Below are 24,269 nucleotides of genomic sequence, written 5' to 3' on the forward strand. Positions count from 1 at the left end.
TTCAGTAAATCACCATGAAGCATCCTGGTCCTTCTTCCTACCCCAGGAAGGCCCCTTCCTTGCCCTCTGTTTCATGTACTGGGCACTGGCTATTTGGTTCTCATGAGTGTGTGGCCGTGTGTGGGTGTCTGGCCCCCAAAGGTCCAGGAGAAGAGTTCTAGAAAAAGGTTTTTGGGGTGGGGGTGGGAAAGGGGCACACAATCAGAAAAGGCTTGAATTGCTGATGGCCTGTGAGGAGGTCATGGTGCAGTCCCTTGGATTCTCCAAACCTGGGCGTGGAGTCCAAGAGGAACACAGTTGGGGGGGGGGCGGGGGTGTCTCTCTATCTTGGGGATGGGACCCTATATGCAACACTCACGCTTGTTTCACTTATACATTATATATACACATGAGTGGAGGGAAATTTGCTCCCCACTCCATGAGCACTTGTGTTGTAGTTCTGACCTAGCAGGTAAGATTGGAGGTGGGGTGGGGCACATTTTCCAGCCGTGACATCATATTGGTGCTTACAAGTCTCAGTTTGGGGTGGTTTGGGTTTTTTGTTTGTTTGTTTGTTTTTGAGATGCGGTTTCTCTGTGTAGCCTTGGCTGTCCTGGACTCACTGTGTAGACCAGGCTGGCCTCCAACTAACAGCAATCCATCTGCCTCTGCCTCCTGAGTGCTGGGATTAAAGGTATGCACCACCACGCCTGACTTGGGTTTGTTAATGTTGGTTTATTTGTCTTGCTTGTCTGTCTGTCTGTCTGTCTGTCTGTGATATAGTTGGCACTGGAGACTGAACTAGGACTATGTCAGTACTCTATCACTGAACTATAACCTGGCTCTAATTTTCAAAAATCCTAACTGAAAGAAATCATGTTAAGCCGGGCATGGTGGCGCACGCCTTTAATCCCAGCACTCAGGAGGCAGAGGCAGGCAGATCACTGTGAGTTCGAGGCCAGCCTGGTCTACAAAGTGAGTCCAGGATGGCCAAGGCTACACAGAGAAACCCTGTCTCGAAAAACCAAAAAAAAAAAAAAAAAAAAAAAAAAAAAAAAAAAAGAAATCATGTTAAGATGTTCACATATTTATTACCTTCAACCTCTCTCTCTCTCTTTTCCCTCCCTCTAGACTGAGACTGGGCCAACATGGCGTCTATGTTTCGAAGCGAGGAGATGTGCTTATCCCAAGTGTTTCTCCAAGTGGAGGCTGCATATTGCTGTGTGGCTGAGCTGGGAGAGCTTGGCTTGGTTCAATTCAAAGACGTAGGTGCTGCATTCTTTGGAGATAAGAGGAGGGTGGGGGCGGCTGTAGACAGCCCTTGCTCAATACTTCTTGTTAATCAACAAAACACATTCTGCAGGAAGAGGAGCCCAGAGCTGGGATGGGTGGAATTCCATGGCCCTAACCTTTTGGCTAAGATTTCTGATGGCCCTCAGCAGGTCATTGGCTCTGCCTCTCCTCCCATGTCTTCTCCGGGGATGTTTTGAAGCGTTCGGGCATGGGGCTGGATGTCAGACATCACTGAGTTTCAATGCTTGCATAGCCTCTCGAGACACTGGATCTGGATGGTGAACACATGGATTACTGATGTTCGAATGAACAGAGAGTCTGTTTTCTCTGACTAGTCAGACCAGAGACAGCTCTTGCTGGAGCCGGCAGTTGCTTCTGACGCTGAACTCCGTAATAACACTCTAGGGAGGGGCTGTCTGGAGTGTTGCTTCTCATGGGCCATTTATATCTTTGCCAAGCTTTTACCAAATCCAGTTTGGAAAAACCAGCCCTTTAGTTCCTCACCAGCATCAAAGACAAACCTCAGCTCCCTTGTGGGAGGCCTGCATCCTGCCCTTTGCATTGCTAGTTGTTAGCAGCACCCAACAAGAGGCCAGTCCTCGCTAATATCTTTAAAAGCTTTTATTTTTATCACGTGTAGGTGTGTATGTGTGTCTGCAAGTGAGTATGTGCATGTGAGTGTGGGTGTTCACGAGGCCAGAGGCATTGGATCGGTCAGAGCTGGAGTTACACATGGTTGTCAGCTGCCTTGGCTCCTGAAAGAACAGCAAGTGCTCTTAGCCACTGAACCATGTCCCTAGCCCCAACCTTTACTAGGCTAAGCTGAGAGTTACCCACAGCAAAGGCTGAATTCCTGCTGATGACTGGGATGCCCTGTGTAGAAGACCTGTACACTACTCAAGGTCCCTTCGTATCCCTGGCCCCACTGAGGAGTGTAGGGACTGGGCGCTGCACTTGTCTGCAACTCACGTGCCTTGTGCACAGCCATGTCTAGTCTCAACACTTCTAGCACCAAGATGGTGACACAAGGATGAAAGACAGACACTGGCAGCTGTGGGTCTTTAACGTGAGCTTGCGATTTCCCCTTTTCCTGCAGCTAAATGCAAACGTGAACATCTTCCAGCGGAAATTTGTGAATGAAGTCCGAAGGTGCGAGTCACTGGAGAGAATCCTCCGTAAGCCACTTTCCCCTTACTGATTAAATGTGAAGCCACAAAATGGCAACATAGTCTGCAGAGCTTAACTACTGTGCTTACTTGGCAGGACCCTCTGCCATGTGCAATGCTTTCTGAGGTGATTCCCCCCCAAGGCAGAGGGTATAGGAGGTTGTTGGATGGCCCTCCGCTGCTGAGCAAGAGCTAGGACAGATAGCTCAGCAGACAGCCGGGCTGGCTGAGGGCACTTGTTCTGCTGGACCCTCCATCTCAGGTCTGGGAAATCACGAGCGCCTGTGCTCTCCTTCAGGTTTTCTGGAAGATGAGATGCAAAATGAGATTATCATCCAGGTGCCTGAGAAGGATCCAGAGACCCCTGTCCCTCGGGAAATGATCTCCCTGGAGGTAGGTGCCTGACTTTATCATCTCCCCAGCTGAGGATGGTCACGTGACTCCCAGGTCCTTTCCACGAGAGCAAGTAGGTGATAGTTCCTTTCAGGGTGAAGAGGGGTGTTTACTTTGTGTCTGCACTGACACTAGTTTTATACCAACTTGATGAGCTAGAGCCATCTGAGAGGAGGAATCCTTGGTTGAGAAAATGCCTCTATTAGATTGAGCTGTAGGCAAGCCTGTAGGGCATTTTCTTAATTAGTGATTGTCCGGGAAGGGCCCAGCCCATTGTGGGTGGTACCATCCGTGGGCAGGCAGTCCTGGGATCTGTAAGAAGGCTTAGTAAGCCACAAGGAGCAAGCCAGGAAACACTGTTCCTCCACGGCCTCTGTGTTAGCTCCTCCTCCTCCTGCCCCGTGTGAGTTCCTCTCCTGACTTCCTTCAGTCATGGACCATGATGTGGAACTGTCAGGTGAAAGAAACACTTTGCTCTGCAGGTTGCTTTGGTCCTGACGTATCATCCCAGCAGTAGAAATCCCCACTAAGATACTATCCTAAGAAAGTTTTGGGGTACAACGTTAGGGCCTCTTATGCCAATTAGGGGGAGGCTGTTTTCCTTTCTCAAAAAAGTACTCTTGAGGAGATTTCTCTGTGCACAAAAGTCTGTGAAGTCTTATCTGTGTGGTGACATAAGACAGGCTATAAGGGCGTGTGTGTGTGTGTGTGTGTGTGTGTGTGTGTGTGTGTGAATTGGCTCTTTTCACTTAAAAACAAAATGAAACAAAACAGCTCCTCCTGGTTTTTCTGACTGTTCTGTAAAACCCCCAGCTGAGCCGAGGCAGGAGTGTCAACTCTCACTGCTCCAAATGTCAAATATACAGTTCTGTCTGACACTGTAAACTTGTTTCGGGGGCGAAAGTATCATTGGCATGGGTAGCCTTCCTTTTTAAAAAGCTGTATGTATTTTACATGTGTGAGTGTTTGCCTGCATGTATGTATGTGCACCGTGTGTGTTTGGTGCCTATGGAAGACAGAGACAGCTTCAGATCACTTGGAATTGGAGTTATAAATGGTTATGAGCCACCATGTGGGTCCTGGGAACTAAACCAAATACCCTGTAAGAGCAGTCAGTGCTGTTAACCATGGAGCCATCTCTCTAGGCTGTGTAGTCTTTCTTATTGTTAGTTTTAAATCTCCCTTTAGTAAGCCTGTCCCTTGGGTAGACTTAAAAAATATTTAGAATGACAACCTTTTATTTTTTTAATTTTATATATTTTTGTTTTTGTTTTTCAAGACAGGCTTTCTCTGTGTAGGCTTTGGCTGTCCTGGACTTGCTTTGTAGACCAGGCTGGCCTAGAACTCACAGAAATCCACCTACCTCTGCCTCCCTGAGTGCTGGGATTATAGGCGTGCGCCACTGTACCCAGCTCTTTAATCAACCAACCAACCAACCAACCAATCAATCAATTTATTACTTTATTTTTGAGATTGGAGCCTCATAGGCCAGTCTCAAACTTGGCCACATCCAGGAAAATTCTAAGATTGCAGAGGTACTACACTTTGAAAATAGATGCTCTTAACCTGTTTCTACTGGTGGTGGCCCCGGCCTTTGCTCTTTAGTTAACCACCCCTCACGTGGTTGAAGGCTGTGGAAGTAGCTCAAAGGGTAAGGTGCTGACCTTACTTGAGTTTGATTCCCCATACCCCACATTAAAGATTAAAAACGAAAACAAAGCAAACTAGATGTGGTGCCACATGTTTGTAATCCCAACACTGAGGAAGCAGAGGTAGGCAGATTCTGAACACGGCCTGGACATCCAGTCTAGCCTATGAGATGAACTATAGGCCACTCAGAGACCCCATCTAAAAGACAACAGAACAACCAACCACGTGGGTGGCTTCTGAGAACAACAACCAAGGCTGATCCCTATATTGTTTTCCTTTTGTAATTAATTTTTTTCTCATTATTTTAAACTATTTTTTAATTCTACATGTATGAGTGTATTGTCTGTGTGTGTGTGTGTGTATGTGTGTGTGTGTGTGTGTGTGTGTGTGTGTGTGTGTGTGTGTGTGTGTGTGTGTGTGCGTGCTTGGAGCTGGTGGAGTTCAGAAAAGGGGCCTAGATCCTATGGAGTTGGAGTTGCAGAGGTGCTGGGATTAGAACCCTGGTCCTCCAGAAGAGCAGTCAGTGTGCTCTTGACCACTGAGCCACCGCACCAGCCCCCACTTCTTGTTTTAGCTTTTAAGATTCTATATTGTCTCATGTTTCTAAAGTCAGCTCATTTCTATAGTTGCAGTGCTTTTGTTAAATATAGTATGCTTTCTCCATTTAATTTAAGTTTATTTTCTTGTATATGTATGAGTGTGTTTTGCCTGCATGCATGTCCATGCACCATGTGGGTGCCTTGTGCCCTTGGAGGTCAGAACAGGGCATCAGGTCTCCTGGGATGGGGTTATAGATGGTTGTTACAGACAGTTGTGGGCCTTCATGTGGGTATTTGGAATTGAACTCTGGTCTCCAGCAAGAGCAGTAAGTGCTTTTAGTTGCAAAGCCGACTGTCCAGCCCTCTCCACTGCATTTTAAAGGTCTTCTTAGATAAGTAATCTTCCAGGTTTTTACATGATGATGATGTGATTATCTTTTTCTTTTTCGTCTGTTTGTTTTGAGACATCCCTGGCTGACCACACTGGCCTCTAACTCTCAGAGATCTCTGTGTCTCTGTGTATTGAATGCTGGCATTAAAGGTGTGAGACACTACATCCAGCTGGTAAATTTCAGTATTGCATTTACAAATTGTGTCTAGAGTATACTAAATTCTCTTTTTCTGTCTCCGTGGTTTTGGAGATTGTTGCATTTATTTATGTGTCTTGTTGAGTGTGCATGCCTGCCCATGTGCACATGCCTGATGTGCATGTAGAAGTCAGAAGGCACTTGCAGGAGTTGGTTCTCTCCTTTCTCCATGTGAGGCCTGGGGGTGGCATTTGGGTTCTTAGGCAGGAGCCTTCACCTGCTGAGCCATTCTGCCTGTCTCCTGCCTGCCTTCTTATGTTAGGAAATTGCTATTTAACCATTTCTTTGCCAGTGAAAGCAGCACCTTCCCCCCTGTTCCCCCCGACCCCCCCACACTTATCTCTTTGAAGATTCTAAAACAAAACCTAAAAGCTGTCTTCCCAGACTGTTCTGTAGAGGGCGATTTAATTCCATATGATTTTGTGTCCTGGTGATTTTCCTCAGCAGGTTTCATCACAAGCCGTATTCTTTTGTGTTTCTGTGTGTGCGCGCGTGCACATTAGAGAAAGGAAATTGTTTTTGGCTTAGTTCTACCTTCCTGCCTTTCTCCTCGCCTTTCTCTGTAGGCTCTTTTCTTTTGCTGGTGTCTGGCTCTTCAGATTCATGTGGAACTGGTGTGTGGGTCAAGGCAGCGGTCGGAGGAGAGGATACAGACTCTCTTGTTTGCATTTTAACCATCACTACCGTGTGTCTGGGGCAGAATGAGTTCCCAGTGTGTAAAATTACTTACCTCTTAGGGGTCTTAAAAGCGGGGAAGATGCCAGGAGTTCCTTGTGACCTGTCTTCCTCCCCTCAGAGTGCTTTAGCATTGTCCTCATCGGGTGATGACACGCTGGCCTGTGGTCCTCTGGCTTTCACTACATGCTACAAGAATACTTAGCTTGTAGCTGAGCAGGGCCACACTTCAGCTCCGTTATGACATGGGGGACCGCCTCTTGGATTCCTGCTTTGTGATTAGTGCATAGAAGAAATGTCACAGCACGTTTCGCCAGGTTTATGTTTTTCTCACTTGCACAGACTACTCTGGAGAAACTGGAAGGAGAGTTACAGGAAGCCAACCAGAACCAACAGGCTTTGAAGAAGAGCTTTCTGGAACTGACAGAACTCAAGTACCTCCTCAAGAAAACCCAGGACTTTTTTGAGGTGTTTTTGTGGGGTGGAATTACTAAAGGGCCCTTTCCTTAGAGTCCCATGTTTCTATTTTGAAAACTGGCTGGTTTGGACTAAGAATAAAATGCTTTGTTTCTTGCCCCAGGGCCAGGCTATCAGTCCAAGGGAGTAATCCCAGTGGAATAGCCATGATTCTGGTTCAATTGAACACAAAATCTCTGGCCTTCAATCCCCGTGCTTGTGAGGCAGAGGCAGGCCTGGTCAAGTTCCAGGCCAGCCAGGGTGACATGAAGAGACCCTGTCGCAATTAAGAAAACAAAAGTATGGCCTAGGAGGGAGAATCTGAGCAAGGGAGCATGGGGTTTGCGCAGACTCAGGGGTGGGGGTGGGGTGGGAAGGTTGAGGCGGGGGTTGTCCTAACAAGGATTCTCTGCTTGTTTATTTCTGTTGACATTTGTGGAAGAGCAAAGCTTCCTCAGAAACAGAGCAAACTCTGAGGTCCGAGGCCTTCTAAGTTATCCTGTGTTGGATGACAGGGCTGGTGTTTTTGTCTTTCAGACAGAAACCAATTTAGCTGAAGATTTCTTTGTTGAAGACACTTCAGGTCTCTTGGAGTTAAGAGCCATACCTGCATTCATGGCTGGAAAGTTGGGGTGAGTATAGCTTCATACCCTAAGAATTGGGTGTGGATAGGTGCACGGGTCCTTCGCTTGATGCCTGCTTTGTGACCAATCTTCCCGATTGGTGAATCACTGAGTGAAGCACACCTGGGTGTGGGGACAGCCTGTGCGTGAATACAAGGCTTCCACACAGAGACAGACTTACAGGAATAATCCACGCGGCCAGCAAGGGAGGGAGGGCCCCTTGATCTTGATTATATTCATGTCTTCAGCTTGGAGAATGTTTGTGTATATGGCTCCCGTGAGGGATGGATGTGGCTCATTAGTTGTACGTGACTCTTTCCTGGGCGGTAGATATGTTTTTTTTCCCCCCTTATGTTTGATAAAATACATTTGGAGTTTTCAAATGTCATTAGAAATGACAGAATTGCTCAGGCAAACCAATCCTCAGTACATGGTACTAATATGACGTGACGTGTGATAGTCCTGAAAATATGTGGCAGTTCAAGACGGGATTGTACTCAGTGTTTATCTGAGATTGGTAAAGTTTAAAATATTTATGAACACTGTGGCTGGAGGTCTCTAATTTTTTATTCAGTCCATATTTCACAGCCTATTGAAACTTGAAATGGAGCCGGGTGTGTTGGCACACACACCTTTAGTCCCATCACTCAGGAGGCAGGGGCAGGTGGATCCCTTTGAGTTCAAGGACAGCTTGGTCTATATAGTGAGCTCTATGACAGCCAGGACTATATAGAGAAACCCTTTAAAAAAAAAAAAAAAAACCAAAAATTGAAATGGAAAGAAGATAATGTTTATATAAATATTTTACCTGAATGTAATGCAAGGTTAATATCGTCTAAAGTAATAAAGCTTTAGGTTGAAAAGTTACAGTTTGAAAACCAAGGCCGGGCGTGGTGGCACGCTCCTTTAATCCCAGCACTAGGGAGGCAGAGACAGGCAGATCGCTGTGAGTTCAAGGCCAGCCTGGTCTACAAAGTGAGTCCAGGACAGCCAGGACTACAAGAGAAACTCTGTCTCAAAAAAACAAACAAACAAACAAAACCCAAAACCAAAACCAAAACAAAATTCAACCAACCAACCAACCAAACAAACAAAAACCTCCAAAAGAAAGAAAACCATGTCAGAAGTAGTTTAGGCAGTTATCTAAGAACTGGAATACAGGGCATCAATGTGCCTTTTTTTGTTGTTTTTTGTTTTTTGAGACAGGGTTTCTCTGTGTAGCCTTGGCTGTCCTGGACTCGCTTTGTAGACCAGGCTGCCTTTGAACTCACAGAGATGCACCTGCCTCTGCCTCCCAGAGTGCTGGCAATGTGTGTTTCTTACTACATTACTTTTTTAAAAATAAAAATTTAGCACTTGGGAGGCAGAGGCAGGTAGATCTCTGTGAGTTCAAGACCATCCTGGTCTATAAAGTGAGTCTAGGACAGCCAGGGCTGTTATACAGAGAAACCCTGTCTTTAAAAACCTTAAAAAAAAATTAACACCATTGGAATGGTCTATCATCTATAATACAATACAATACTATACATATGGTATTATGTACATATAGTATTATATAGTATAAAATATTATATATAGTAGAGATAGACTTGCAACGACTAAGACAAGGAATATCAAAGAAAACAGGCACGCCGACCATATGTGGGCCAGTTGGAGCTGGGATGTGTGTGGCTTTGTGAGCGGTTCCCGTGTCTCCCCCACAGGCCCTCGCCTCACTGATGTGTCTTCTTCCCGCTGTGTAGGTTCATGGCTGGTGTGATAAACAGGGAGAGGATGGCTTCCTTCGAGAGGCTGCTGTGGAGAGTCTGCCGGGGAAATGTGTACTTGAAGTTTAGTGAAATGGACACACTTCTGGAGGATCCTGTGACGGTGCGCGCCTCAGGCCTCCAGGAAGGGCCCTGTGAGCTTCCTGGAGTCCATAGCACTAACCGCCTCTCTTTAACCCCTGTTTCCTCCCCTGCTCCCCTGCTCCTCTCTTGTCTCTTTTTCCTTTTCTCCTTAGTTCACCCTCCATTTTAAGTTTAATACATTTGAAAGGTCTATCTAAGGACCAGTTCTTTTTAACACATCATAATTGGTTTAGTCAGCCAACTGTGTAGGTATCTTGTTTCTAGGTACTTACTATCCTAGCACCATGTGGGGCCGAATATGTTTTCATCACAGTGGTACCCAGAGCTGGTCAGAATCTGTTTCTCAAGCTTCAGTGTGCTCATAAGTTGAAGAGTCACCTGGGATCTAGGCCAGCTGGGGTGGAGCGTGGAGCCCAAGGGTCCTCACTTCTTATGGCCTCTCAGATGATGTTGCTAAGGTAGACAGATGCTTGCTTCCTACTGTGCACAGGCGTCACTGAAAGCTACTCAGTGGTTGTTAAGTCCGTAAGCTAATTGCTTCGTCCACCCTCCCAGTTAACACTTAAGCCCACCTGTTCTTTCACCCCTGGTAGCCAAAAGTCCGTAATATTCCAGATGAGAGGCTAAAAGGATTAACCTTAAGTTTCAACCGATTAAAAACAGTCACAGTTAAAATAAAATAGAAAATAAGAAAGAAAAAGCACATATATTCAACTGGCGAGGAGATGGCTAGGGTTCTCCCTGATATGGCTTATCCGCTGCATCTGTGATGTGCTGACCCCAAGGTGAGAAACTCAAGCGCATAATTTGTAATAATGGGGGACTGTGTTCATGCTCTCTCCTGTGAATAATTAAAGAAATAAGAAGTACAAAGCACACTTCCCAGTACACCAGTATACTTTATCTTTGTGTATTGCTTTTCTCTAACCGAGATGGTTTGAATTTTATTTTATTTGTTTTATCTTTTGATTTTTTTTCAAGACAGGGTTTCTCTGTTTAGCCCTAACTGTCCTGGAATTCACTCTGTAGAGCACACTGGCTTCAAACTCAGAGATCTGCCTGCCTCTGTCTCCCAAGTGCAGTTATAATTTTATGTGGAAATGATTTTCCTACTCTTTTTTTCACTTAAAATGATAAGAAATTTCTACCCATAATCCTGTGCATCCTATACATCCTATATTCATTCTCTCTCTCTCTCTGTGCTTACGTGAGCGTGTGTATACACACACACACACACACACACACACACACACACACACACACACAATGTGTTTTGAGAGAGACTCCTGTACCCCAGACTGGTTTCAAATTGCCCATGTAGCATAGACAGGCCTTGAACCTCTGGTCTTCCTGCCTGTCGTGTCCAAGTGCTAAGATCACAGGAATTGTCCACCATGCCCAGTTTCTATAGTTATTTTAAATTGTGATTATTGAATTGTCACTTTACAGTTAAGGCTTGGCATGTAGTCATCATGGTGGGAGAGAATATTTATAAAGGGACTGTTTGGAGAAAGACAATCCCAGACACAGAGGGGCACCTAGCAGGTGCCAGGAAGTCAGAACAGATCCCTGGTTCTAGCAGATCTAGAGACCAGATGACCTCAAAGATTCAGAGAAAAGCCCAGGAAGCTTCTATGGGTGGAGGATGTTTAGAAATAGTGTAAAGTAGGCGGTTCCAGAAATCCAGGAACACCCTAACCTGTTCCTATGAGCAGCTGCCAAGGGGATCATGTATACACATAGTGCTGTGAGGGAGGCTCAGTGATGCGACTCTCAGGATGTCTCTCTGGATGTTTGTTTCCCGTTACCCTCCCTATGTCTCCATGTTCCAAGACCTTTTGGTGGTGGTTGTTTTAAGGCAGTGTATCCCCAGGCCGGCTTTAAGTCAAAACCACCTTCCTCATCATCTCAGTCCTGGGATTATGTATGTGGGTTTTTACTTCTTAATTACTTCATTAAGGATCCAAAGAAGGCAGGCTTGCCGGCTTAAAGGGTATGTGACATTTTCATGACATTCCCTGGGCCTGACAAGTGGCTTCTCTCTGAGGCGGCACCTACTTCTGGGGCCCTGAGTGCTAGGTGATGAGCTCATTGGATTGTAACCGTCAGCAGCATGTTTTATAATTTTTCCTTACCCTCTCAGGCGAAAAACAGCAACAACGAACAGTTCATAGTTGGATCTTTACAAATAACTTTTGCTTTTGCAGTGCTGAGAACTGAACCCAGGGCTTGGCACAGGCTAGGCAGGCTCTCAGTCACCGAGCTATGCCCCTAGTCTGAAACATAGTTTAAGCGGTGGCTTTTGCTTTGTTTTGTTTTTGTCTTCTTGTTCTTTCTTTTGAGACAGGGTCTCACTACTTAGCCCTGACTGGTCTGAAACTTTTACGTTCCTTAGGAGTGCTGGGATTAAAGGTGTGTGCCACCACACCCAGCCTAGGCAGTGTGTGTTCTTAAGGGCACCTAGTCAGTACCTGGGTGAGTCAAAACTTAGTCACAGCTTTCCCTTTGTTAAGTATCAAACAGACTTATCTGTGACATGCAGATGTTGACGACTGCTTTGGATGCCTTGGCTAGCTATTGCCTCTCTTGGAGATGTTTTCTTAGGTGTGAGCACTGCTCTTCCCTATGGGGTGGGTGGTGAGAGCAGAATCAAACGCCCAGCTGTGACCTCCTCGACTAACAGCACAACAGCTGTTACTTTGGGGCCTTCAGATTTTCAGTTTATGCTCTGCTAGGTGTAGTTCAGTGGTAGAGATGGGCACAGAGCGTCCATCTCCAACCCTGGGAAAGAAGGAAACGAAGGAAGGAAAATAATCTTTTTCTCCCCTGATATTCCAGAAAGAAGAAATGAAAAAGAATATATTCATCATATTTTATCAAGGAGAACAGCTCAGGTTGAAAATCAAGAAGATCTGTGATGGGTGAGAGACTGTGACTCTTGGTCACGGTGTGGACGGGGTTGGGAGTGGGTAAAGAGCTGTGCCGTGCAGAGTGCATGGGACTGGGCCCTCTTTGAAGTCAACTCAGGTTTTAGAATAACTTTCTGAAGCTCATTTAAAATGATGCTGAAAATGTAACCGACTTTCAGTGGTGTGTGAGCGTATGAACGGGGAGAAGGCATCTAGGCAGACACACAGGTAACAACGTGGAGACACAACCTACGTTGGGCCATGCCTGGCTCTGCTCTTGCTACTGCCCGGTGGGCAGACTCAGGTTGAGTGAAGTGGTAGGGCACTTGCCTGACAGGCTAGAGGTCCTGGCTTTAATTCACTGGCAAAAAAAAAAAAAAAAAGAGTCCATAGAAAAGGAGAGAGCAGTCACCAAATGCCCAGCCGTGTCTGTAGAACAGCTTTAGTTTTACTTGTGGTTGTGTGTGTGTATGTTGTCCCGGGGATTGAACCTAGGACCTCACTCACACTAAGAAAGCACCCTCCCTTGAGGTATGACCCCAGGCTGGCCTAGAATTCACTCTGTAGAAGCTTTGAGCTTGTCACCCTCCTGACTCATCACCCTTCTAAGTGCAGGGATGATGGGCATGGGGCACTGTGCTCAACTGCTGTGAATCATTTTCTAAGGACCACACGGGAGGCTAGGTTAGCAAAGGCTGGCCTGCTTTACCCATTTTAGCTGGCGATAGCCTCATAGGAAAGGGACAGGTAGAAGCTTTTCTGTAGTAACTCAAACCTGCGTCCTTTGGAATATGTTAAACACAGGTTTCGTGCTACCATCTACCCCTGCCCAGAACCTGCAGCCGAGCGCAAGGAGATGCTGGCCAATGTCAACGTGAGGCTGGAAGACTTAGTCACTGTGAGTGAGAGCTCCAGGCCATGAGCTGATGGGGGCCTCTGCCCTTTCCTTATGAATCTGTCCCCTGGCCCCTGCCTGGAATGTTTGCTTTGCAATTCTGGTTGGAGCTGTGGTAGATTGCACAACTAGAAAGCAGTGTACGATGGGCTGGGGCTGACAATTCTGCATGTCTGTCACATGCTGCTCGGCAAAGAATGGACCACAGCCCTAGAATACCTCCAGGCAGCCGCCCATAGCTAATGAAAGGAGCCCTTTATGACCAGCCCTTTCCTGATGAGTCTGTAACCAGCAAACTGAGTGGAGCAACCAGTTTGCCCATACTGAATTGTTATGCCGATTAACAACTGTGGAAACAGCTGGTTTTTCCATGTGAGAGCTTGATGCATCCCAGATACATTTCCTTCGAGAGATCTGTTGTCACCACCCCCAGGGACATGGAGTGAGTCTGACTAGAACACTCTTGAGTGGTAGCGGCATGGAACCTGGTCACTGGAGTCGCTGGGCCTCCATCTGATGGTATATTCTGTATCAGGGCTGGTAGTCCCTTGGAAATTTCCACACCACAGGCTTGCTCTACAGCCTGCTCTATCCAGTGTTGTACTTAGGGGCCACAGGTGGCTGCTGAACTGTTGAAACGTGGCTAGTGACACAGGGACTGAATTTTATTTGCTAGTTAAACTTCCTACACACACACACACACACACACACACACACACACACACACGGGTGCACATGTATATGTACACATATGTAGAAGCCAGAGGACAATTTCAATTTCAGATATTATCTTCAAGGGTGCTATTTACCTTCTTTGAGACAGGGTCCTGGATTTTACCAGTGCTCACCAGTTACGTAGGCTGACTGACCAGCAAGCCTCTGGGGTCCTTCTACCTCGACCTCCTAAGCATTGGATTACTAGCGTATACCGCAGTGCGCGGCTCTTTTAAACGGCTTGTAGGATTGAACTCATGTTACCATGCTTGTAAGGCAAGTGTTTTTCTGAGTCATTGTCCCAGACTATTGGATTTTTATTAAATTTAAATTCTCAAAGTTACATGTGGCTACTGGATAGGCCAGGGCAATTGAAATCCTCTGTGTATGGGTGTAGAAATTGGGTTTCGTTTATTCTTTTTAGAGACCGGGTCTTGCTATGCAGCCCTATCTGGGCTGCTATTTAGTTCATAATCCAGGCTTGTCTTGTACTCATGTCAATCCTCCTGCTTCTGCCCCAGTGCTGGACTTACAGGTCTAGGCCAGCACATCTGGCACACGAGTCTTGAAAGCCTTTGCCTGGCAGGCACTTTTACTGCTCTGGAATATCTGTGTTTAATTTATTTAATTGCTTCTATTCCTTTTTAGCCACTGTCCCAGGCAACTGTTTCCCTCAGGTGATTCCCTTTATGAAAATACTCTGTGATGGGCCTCGGGAAGGCATCATGGAAGAAGTGGGCAGTTGTGTTCAGGGATCTGATTGGCCAGCTTCTCCCCATCTGTTCAGTCATGGCCAAGGATGAACTCCTCCCAGTATCTGGCAGCTCCTTTTGGCAGTGAGGAATCTTTTAAAACAAACTGAGGGAGCAGACATGTGTCGTTATGGGCTCAAGTGACTGCTGACTGGGAAGGCCTTTCCTGAAGCCCATTCTAAGAATCTACAGACTAGGATTCTAGGATTCAATCCTGCCTGTGAGCAGGGTTTTTTTTGTTGTTGTTGTTGTTACATTTGTGTGTGTGTGTACATATGTGTTTGTGTGTGTGCATGCACATGTGTCTGTGCATGTGTGGGTACATGTGTTATGGCATGTGGAGGTCAGAGGAGAATTGATAAAAGTGGATTCTTTCCACCATGTAGGTTCTGGGAATCAAACTCAGGAAGTCAGGCTTGGTGGGGAGCACCTTTATACCTCGGGCCATCTCTCTGGCTTGCAGGTGTTTCTTTCCTGGAGACTGCATTGTGTTTTTGTTAGGGTGACTGTTGCTGTAAAGTTTGTGAAAGTTTCATCTGTGCCAAGGTGGTCTTGTCTCCTGGTGAGCCATGCCAGGCTGCATGACACTCTTTTTTTTTTTTTTTGGTTTTTTGAGACAGGGTTTCTCTGTGTAGCCTTGACTGTCCTGGACTCACTTTGTAGACCAGGCTGGCCTCAAACTCACAGTGATCCACCTGCCTCTGCTGCCCAAGTGGCCACCACCACCCAGCTTTGCATGACATGTGTGTGTGCGGGCCTGTGTAGTATCAGTCTCACACTTATGATAAGTCTTTTGTGGTATGCCACAACAGCCTTATGAATGGTTACTGAAAAAGATGACCCAGTTTTATTTGTCAAAACATAAAATCTAATTCCATCAAATGCATTAAAAAAAGTGTTTATCTTATTTATTTATTTATTTACTATACAGTGTATACCTGCATGCCAGAAGAGGGCACCAGATCTCATTCTAGATGGTTGTGAGCTCCTACATGGGTGCTGGGAATTGAACTCAGGACCTCTGGAAGAGCAGATAGTGCTCTTAACCTCTGAGCCATCTCTCCAGCCCCTATCAAATGAATTTTATGAGTGCCATATTGTCACTCATGAGCCCACTTAACATTTATTGGAGAGATTATTAAGTGGACTGTTTAGTCTGGTTTGGAGACCTTGGAGCGAATGACCACAGATTGGGTAGGTCCAAGTAATAGATGTTGCTTCCCACACGCACACACCATTCTTTCTGGAGACCAGAGGTCCAAAATCAGGTGCCACCTGGGCGGAGCTCTTGCTGAGGAGGCTGAGGGAGGAACCTTCTTGTTATTCCCAGTGTCTGGTGGCCACTGGCAACCTGATGCCCTTGGCTAGTGGACAGGTCTTTCCCATCACTGCCACGGTGCCCAGGGTATGCTTGTTGTGTGCCCTGATCGCTTGATCCGGGGGTCACCTTGATCAAGGATGGCTTCACCTTAACTCGACACACAGCTCAACCACTCAACCCAGGGCAACAGCACAAGGAGAGGAGGGGAAGGGTGATATGCTCTTTGTCTGTAGGTTCTACCCCTGGGGAGGGGAGGGGCAGGGGAAGCTGCTGTGGCAGATGGACCCCCATTTTTTGCCATTGTGTCAAATACCCACCCCCGCTGCCATGAATGTTCATTTTTTTTTTTTTTTTCTGGTTTTGGTTTTTTAATCCAGGTCATTACCCAAACAGAGTCTCACCGACAGCGCCTGCTGCAGGAGGCAGCTGCCAACTGGCACTCCTGGGTCATCAAAGTACAGAAGATGAAGGCCGTCTACCACGTCCTGAACATGTGCAACATCGATGTCACCCAGCAGTGCATCATCGCTGAGATCTGGTTCCCGGTAGCGGACACCAGGTACATCAAGAAGGCCCTGGAGCAAGGCATGGTGAGTGGCAGGGGCAGCTGGGAGGCAAAGCGCACCTGGCCTCCGCTGTTGTTGTTAAAATTACAAGTATTATCTGTAGGCCCAGCTAGCAATGAATCAAGACACAGACACTTGTGTATATATACACACACACACACACACACACACACACACACACATTTAAAAAAAATTATTTTATTGTATGTGTATTGGTGTTTTGCCTGCATGTATGTCTGTGTGAGGATGTCATATCTTGGAGTTACAGACAGTTGTGAGCCACCATGTGGGTGCTGGAAATTGAATCCAGGTCCTTTGGAAGAGCAGTCAATGCTCTTAACCGCTGAACCATCTCTCCAGCCCCCCACTTGCTGTATTTTAAGATAGCCTTAGTTAACCTGGGGCAGGGCAGATATCAATCCTCTAAATTGCCTCCCATAGTGGGGTAGGCATGGGATCCCTGTCTCAATCCCATGCCATCTGCTTCTAATAACATCTATCAAGCTACCCAGGTGGCTCTGCATGCACTGTGCCCAGTGAACATGTCACTCATGAATGAGGGGTTAGTAACTAAACACCACGAGTGTGCCAGTGCTGCTCATGTTCTTCATCTGGGCTGGATTCTCCATCCATGCCGGCCATGTGCTTCTCCTCCATCTAACCCATGGTGGCCTTCCTCTCTTCACTTTAGGTCTCCTTCTCCTGGTGGCAGTATCCTTCTTCCCAGAATTCCTCTCTCTCTAAGCCCCACCTATCTTCTTTGCCCTGCCCAGGTGGGATGGCTTTTTATTCAGCAAAAGGTTGGTCAGAGACAGTAAACACTAATTAGCATCAAAATATTACATCAGACCATCCCCCAACACTCTGCAGCTCCTGTCTGTCCTCTTCTGGGGTTGCAAACTTCACAAGTGGTTTGTGGTAGAATTGTCTCTATCTTGAACCTTCATTATATTAAAAAAAAAAAAAAAAAAAAAAAAAAAAGTCAGGCTGGAAAGATGGCTTAGAGGTTAAGAGTACTGTCTGCTCTTCCAGAGGTCCTGAGTTCAATTCCCAGCAACCACATGGTGGCTAACAACCATCTATACTGGGATCTGATGTCCTCTTCTGGCATGCAGGTGTACATGCAGATAGAGCACTTACATACATAAAATAAATAAATCTTAAAAAAAAAAAAATCAAATCAGCATTCCACATATGCTGCCTAGTCTCAAAGTCTCCATGTAGCTGAGGATGACCTTGAACTTCTGACTCGAGGCATGCATTACTATACCTGATTTATACGGTGCTGGCGACTGAACCCAGGGCTTAGAGCAAGAGAAATGTTCTTCTTTTTATCCAGCAATTGAAAACTTGGCACCATTCCTTTGATCTTCAAAGAGTACGTGTTGGGTGCTCATGTACTGCCACAGGTGCTGCCTGTCACCTTATAGAGGCACAGGGTGGCTGGAGAGACAAAAACAAGCAAGCTTATGTTCTAAGGGCTCAAAGGTGCGGATGGTCCAACATGCCAGCCACAGACAGCACTGAGCACACTCGTGGTGTTTAGTTACTAACCCCTCATTCATGAGTGACATGTTCACTGGGCACAGTGCATGCAGAGCCATCTGAGTAGACACAGCCCCGACCCAGTAGACCTCCTAGAAACAGAGATGGCAATGCATGTGGCCCTGAGTATGCGTGCTCAGGTGGCTGTGAATGGTGCGTGAGGAAAATGAGGGATGTCATGGGAGAGGCACTGGTTCTAAAACCCTGCTGTCCTCATGGATGAAAGAGTGAGGCCCAGCCCAAAGAGTGCCCAAGGACAGACACTTGGTAGTGGGCAGGTGAGAATGACAGTAATACCATCCAAGCCCAGGCAGGAAGATGCCTCATGTCATGCAAGGCCACATGGAACTTGTACTTAGGGCCAGAGTGACCAGGGTAAGCCACAAGTGGGAAGAGTGACTCTCTGTGGTGACAAGAGGGTGGACTGACTGGTTCCTGCCGGAGGATGTGGTACACTCGCTTGGGTTGTTGCATGGGGTGTCAGGGTGGTGAACCCCATTGGGTTGAGGACTGGGTAGAGGAAAGCTGGTCTGACTGACAGGCAACTAGCTACATGATGGAAAGATTTCTACTAGGCAGGTAGTACACCTGGTAAGAGGATGGGGACCCATGGCGGAAGGGACACAAGCAAGTCTCTCTGAGCAGGGGGCAATGAGAGCGGCTTCTGCTGATCGCCCTGGGAATACTGTGAGGTAAAGCTTCCAGGCTGAGAGCTCTGAAGACAGTGAAAATGGCCAACGTGGTGGGAGCTGTCCATATTCCTGCTTAGGGAAACTGAGGCACAGAGAACAATAAGTAAATCAGAGGCAGGACCTCAGTGCATAGGGTGTTTTGTTTGTTTGTTTGTTTTTTGTTACCCTCAAGCTGCATTCCTAAACTACACAGAGAGGCATTTTGTTTTGTTTTGTTTTTTGTTTTCTTTTGAGACAGGGTTTCCCTGTGTAACAGCCCTGGCTTTCCTGGAACTTGCTTTGTAGACCAGGCTGGCCTCGAACTCACAGAGATCAGCCTGCCTCTGCTTCCCAAGTGCTGGGATGAAAGATGTATGCCATCACCAACCAGCTCAGAGAGACATTTAAAAATCGCACATTTTTCTCATTCATGTGGAAGCCAGAGGACAACTTCTCTGAGTCCACTCTCTCCCTCCACCATGTCCAGTTCAGGAATAGAACTCAGGTCATCAGGTTTGGTGGCAAGCACCCTTATCTACTGAGCCAATTAGTGGTGTGGGAGCACAATTTTATTTTATGCCAGAGTGGCTTGGCCCAGTCTGTATTTTAGAGGCATTTTCACTGCAGGTTGGAAAGAGTTGGGTCACCAGGGAGGTAGTGCCACAATACTGGTGTTAGAATTGAACATAGACTACAGCAGAGTTGCTGGGTGTGGTGGTGCACTCGGCAGTAATCCCAGCACTTGGGAGGCAGAGGCAGGTAGATCTCTAGGTTTGAGGCTTGCCTTGTCTACAGAGTAAATTCCAGGATAGCCATGGCTACACAGAAAAACCCTGTCTCGAAAAACAAAACAAACAACAAAAAATACAGCAGAGGGGTGGCTTATGCCTATAATCACAGTACACAGAAGGTAGAGGCCGCCTGATCTGAAGTTCGAGACCATCCCGAATAGTAGCTATTTCCAGGCCAGCCTCCGGATACTGGAGACCGTAGGCGCTAGTTTTTAAACTCTCTTTTATTTGGGTATCTTATGCCTCTAACCTCCCAAACCCATCCCCCAACCCTAGGTAGGAGAGAAAGAAGGTTAGAAGGGACAGGGGACGTAGACCTCTTTAGACTTAGTTTTCACTGGTTAGAGTTGTCTGGTTCTTTGGGAAGTACCAAACTCAGTTGTCAGGGTATCCAGCAGTCCAGCAACAGCCAACAGCAAACGCAGCAGGACAAGCAAGCAGCCTTCTTCCTCAGAGTCCTCAGAATTCCACTAACTCCAGCTGGCAAAGGCCACATCCCTCTCTGGGCAGCATGAGACTCTTCAGATGTAGATAAACTAAGGCAGTCCCATATCCCACACTTGGGATTAAAACAAAAAAAAAAAAACCATATTTACATAACATAACTGAAGTGGTTTTTTTGTTTGTTTCTTTTTGTTTTTTGTTTTTTTGAGACAGGGTTTTTCTGTGTAGCCTTGGCTGTCCTAGACTCACTTTGTAGACCAGGCTGGCCTCAAACTCATATTGATCCACCTGCCTCTGCCTCCCCGAGTGCAGGGATTAAAGGTGTGAGCCATCACTCCCAGCTTTTATTTATTTATTTATTTATTTATTTATTTTTGAGACAGAGTTTCTCTGTGTAGCCTTGGCTGTCCTGGACTCACTTTGTAGACCAGGCTGGCCTCGAACTCACAGTGATCCGCCTGCCTCTGCCTCCCATGTGCTGGGATTAAAGGCGTGAGCCGCCACCACCTGGCTTACATAACAGAGTTTTTAAAGAAACCAAAATTTCCACTACAGGAGGCCCTTTCTTGGTGTAGCCATCCTTGGTCATAATACTGCTAAGCTTCCTCCAAGGCTGGCCAGAGCAATTTCTTCAGCCTCTCGAAATATCGCAGATGTTTCCCCACACCAGAGTGGAAAGCCTTGTGTGAGTAGGAGGCAGAAGACAGCGTGAAGATAGAACAGGTGTTGGATATGGTCATCACCACCGCCAATCCCTTGGGGTTCCTGCCAGCTGCTCTGTCAGCTGCCAAGGGGAGTGCACAGGAAGGAGCAGAGGCCTCGGGCCGCTGAGGAGGTGATTCCTGTCCCTCCTTGACAAGACAGTGGGAAGCCATTCCATGTAGCTCATGACCTGGAGCAGTTGCTTAACCCTGCCATGCTTCAGTTTCCTCGTCTCTAAAATGAGGTTTGTCTTGAAGTCTACCTGGTGACATCACCGTATGGAGAGTAAATACTCCTTCAGTTGGTGGCGTCCCACTCGGGGCATGTCTGACTGTCGCTATGGGGATGTGGGGTGATGGTATGGAGAGTGCAGAGGGCTGGGAAGACTTGGACAAATGAAGAGGTGGCTTTTGTAGTCTTGGTTTCCATGAGAAGTGGGTTGTGAAGGTGCCAACGAGGGACTAAGTCAACATGGTAAAGAAGCCTCGGCTATGAGACCGAGGCGTGCTGACATCATTCTTTAGACGGCAGGAAGCCTTTGAAGAACGATGCCTTTGGTTTATCCCACGTGTGACTGGGCAGCATGGGTGGGTGGAGGAATCAACAGAAGGACTGAGGCTGGAGGAGGCAGCAAGGTGGTGGCAGCCCAGAGAATAGGAGCCAGGATTCAGGAGGGAGAAATACTGAGCTGGAATGGTGGCCACTAAGTCAGGAGACAGGACTGAAATGGCTCCAGAACAGGAATCTGGGAAAGTGGAGGCTCTGAGAAAATGCAGGGGACAGGGAGGACCTAGCTGGGGCAAGTTAGTGATTCGGCCATAGGCAGCTGGGCTTTCTAGAGCTGCTAGGTCACTTCTGAAGGGCAAGGTGGGATAGATAACCTAGAGCTGAGGGGTGTGTGTGTGTGTGTGTGTGTGTGTGTGTGTGTGTATGTGTGTGTATGTCTGTGTGTGTGTCTGTCTCTGTGTGTGTATCTGTGTATGTGTCTATGTGTGTGTGTCTGTCTCTGTGTGTGTGTATGTGTGTATGTATGTGTGTGTCTGTGTGTGTGTATGTGTGTATATGTGTGTGTGTCTGTGTTGTGTATGTGTGTGTGTGTGTATGTATGTGTCTATGTGTGTGTGGTTGTCTCTGTGTGTGTGTCTGTATGTGTGTGTGTGTGTGTGTGTGTGTGTGTGTGTGTGTGTGTGTGTGTGTGTTGGGGGAGATGGCCAGAGAACCAGGATGGGCTCTACCTTTTTGATATTCTCATGTAAGAGACATTGGTTAAGTTCTAAGACACATTCACCCTTCCTAGGTGAGGTCATGGTTCTCTGGAAGGTCAGGAGATGTCCCAAGTTCACGCCAGATCTGTGTGCCAGCATGTACTCTTGTCTACCCACACTGACCACCTGTTCTTTCTGCAGGAACTCAGTGGCTCCTCCATGGTCCCCATCATGACAGAAGTGGAAACCAAAACAGACCCTCCCACCTTCAACAGGACCAATAAATTTACAGCTGGCTTCCAGAACATTGTCGATGCCTATGGTGTAGGTAGCTACCGAGAGATAAACCCAGGTAAGGATATGAGGCCTTGTACAATGGAGGAACAAGAAACTGAAAATTACTAAGGTGTGCCTCTCAGTAGAGGCAGGAGGTGAATCCAATTATACCGTGACATTCGGCAACTCATTTGGTTTCCTGATGCCCCAGATTGTCTTTTGTCAATGCTGACTCATGAAAGATTTGGTTTTTGTCTTCGCCTATCTTTGCGTATGTATTTGTTTCGAGTCAGGGTCATAAATGTAGCCCAGGGTGACCTTGAACTCATGACCTCCATGCTTCCTTCTCTGAGCACTGAGCACTGTGATGCTACACATGGATCTTTAAATGGCAGCCAACCCTAATCTTCATTTCTTTCTCCAAGTCAAGCAGGGCCCACCACCATCTTTACTATCCTGAAGTTATTGTGCAAGAAAGACAAGGATGCACAGGACTTGGGGTCAGGATAAGAGATCCTTAGTGCTATGCTGTGCGGCCATGGTGGCCTGGTTAGTGAGATAGAGGGGTAGACCAGATGTTCTGCAGCCACGTAGAGAGCAATGCACTTCTACAGCCTGAGTCACCTCTAACTTATGACCGGTAATTTGGGGGCCTCATGGGGTCACAATGCCTGTGAGTAACTGCTGGTACTGTGTCCGTGGTGGGGACAGACCAAAGATGATACTGAAAAGAATATAGAAGTCAGAGACAGGCTTTCAGTCCTGTACTAGCCACGTTCACAACACTGGCCAGATATCTCCATAAACAGCTTACAAAAGATGGGATTATGTTAGTCTTTTTCTGTTGCTGGGATAAAATTGCCTAACAAAACGAAACTTAGGAAAGAAAGGGTTTATTTTAGCTCATGGTTCCAGAGAGGAAACACTCATGGCAAAAGGCATGGTAGGCACGACAGTAGGACCAGGGAGCTGGGGATCACATTTTCATCTGCACACAGGAAACAGAGGGAGAACAGGAAGTGGAGCAAGGCTATAAAGCCTTAAGGCTAGGCCTCAGTGAAATACTTCTTTCATCAGGGCTCCACCTCTTAAAGGTTCCATAATCTTCCCAAATAGTGCAGCCATCTGGGGGGACTGAGTGTCCAAATATGTGAGCCTATGGGAGACATTAGTCCTTCAACCTGCCGTAAGGAGGAAGGTCTAGCTCACAGTTTCAGAGGGCTCAGTCTAAGGTTGCCTGGTTCCTTGGGAAGAGCATCTCCTTGGCAGAGGCATGTTAAAGAGGAGACAAGGGAGCTGTGTAAAGGGAATATGGAAAGGGTCAGGGCAAGGTGGAGTCTTGTCCTAGTTTGATTTCTGTTGCTGTGATAAATACCATGACGAAAAGCAACTTGGGGAGAAAAGGGTTTATTTCAGTTTACGATTGTAGTTTATCAAGACAGAAAGTTAGGGCAAGAGTTTGATCTTGAGGCAGGAGTCTGTAGGCAGGAACTGAAGCCAAGACCAGGGAGGAATGCTGCTTACTGCCTTGAGCCTCATGACTTAATTTACTTTCTTTCTCTCTCTTTTTTTAAAGATTTATTTATATATTTATTGTGTATAGTATTTTGCCTGAATGTACCCCTGTGTGCCAGAAGAGGGCGCCTGATCTCATTACAGATGGTTGTGAGCTATCATGTGGTTGCTGGCAGTTGAACTCAGGACCTTTGGAAGAGCAGCCAGTGCTCTTCACCTCTGAGCCATCTCTCCAGCCCCCTCAGCTTATTTTCTTATACATGTCACAATCACCTGACCATGGTGGCACTGCTCCCAGTGGGCTGGACCTCCTCACATCATTTAGTACTAAGAATATGTGCCATTGATTTGCCTACCAAACTGATGGAGGCTTTTTCTTCCCAGAATGACTCTAGGTTGTGTCAAATTGGAAAAAAAAAAAAAAAAAAAAAAAAAAAAGACCAAAAACTAGCCAACACAAATCCCAAACAGTAATCTGTTTCCTCAAATAAATACAGACCTGACCTATGATGGAAGAACAGACACTGAGGCCAGGGATTGGCCCCTAGAGATGCCCCCAACCACAGCCTGCCAGTTTCTAATCCCTTTCTTAGCAGACAGGGCCTGAGATCTTGCTCAACCCATCGTCCCCTCCTAATGCCACCATCTTAGGAATTATCAAGGGATTAATCTACTGGTTAGGTCAGAGCCCTCAGGATCTCAGTCTATCAGGAATCCAGCCTAGCACGCAGTCAAAACTCAACCTCGGCAAA

At 46.7% G+C, this 24,269-nt stretch overlaps 1 protein-coding gene across 1 annotated transcript in view; it reads left to right on the forward strand.

Moving 5' to 3' along the window:
- The window catches only part of Atp6v0a4 (ATPase H+ transporting V0 subunit a4), a 79,142-nt gene that overhangs the window by 28,124 nt on the left and 26,749 nt on the right, over positions 1 to 24,269 (forward strand). The window contains exons 2-11 of the mRNA XM_051151719.1: positions 1,111 to 1,244; positions 2,369 to 2,447; positions 2,737 to 2,831; positions 6,625 to 6,750; positions 7,276 to 7,370; positions 9,104 to 9,230; positions 12,050 to 12,132; positions 12,925 to 13,018; positions 16,180 to 16,392; positions 21,928 to 22,078. Of these exons, the coding sequence (XP_051007676.1) occupies positions 1,128 to 1,244; positions 2,369 to 2,447; positions 2,737 to 2,831; positions 6,625 to 6,750; positions 7,276 to 7,370; positions 9,104 to 9,230; positions 12,050 to 12,132; positions 12,925 to 13,018; positions 16,180 to 16,392; positions 21,928 to 22,078 (1,180 nt within the window). The 5' untranslated portion in view covers positions 1,111 to 1,127. The remainder of the gene's footprint in view (positions 1 to 1,110; positions 1,245 to 2,368; positions 2,448 to 2,736; positions 2,832 to 6,624; positions 6,751 to 7,275; positions 7,371 to 9,103; positions 9,231 to 12,049; positions 12,133 to 12,924; positions 13,019 to 16,179; positions 16,393 to 21,927; positions 22,079 to 24,269) is intronic.

The sequence above is a fragment of the Acomys russatus genome, chromosome 10 (assembly GCF_903995435.1).
Source record: "Acomys russatus chromosome 10, mAcoRus1.1, whole genome shotgun sequence".
NCBI lineage: Eukaryota > Metazoa > Chordata > Mammalia > Rodentia > Muridae > Acomys > Acomys russatus.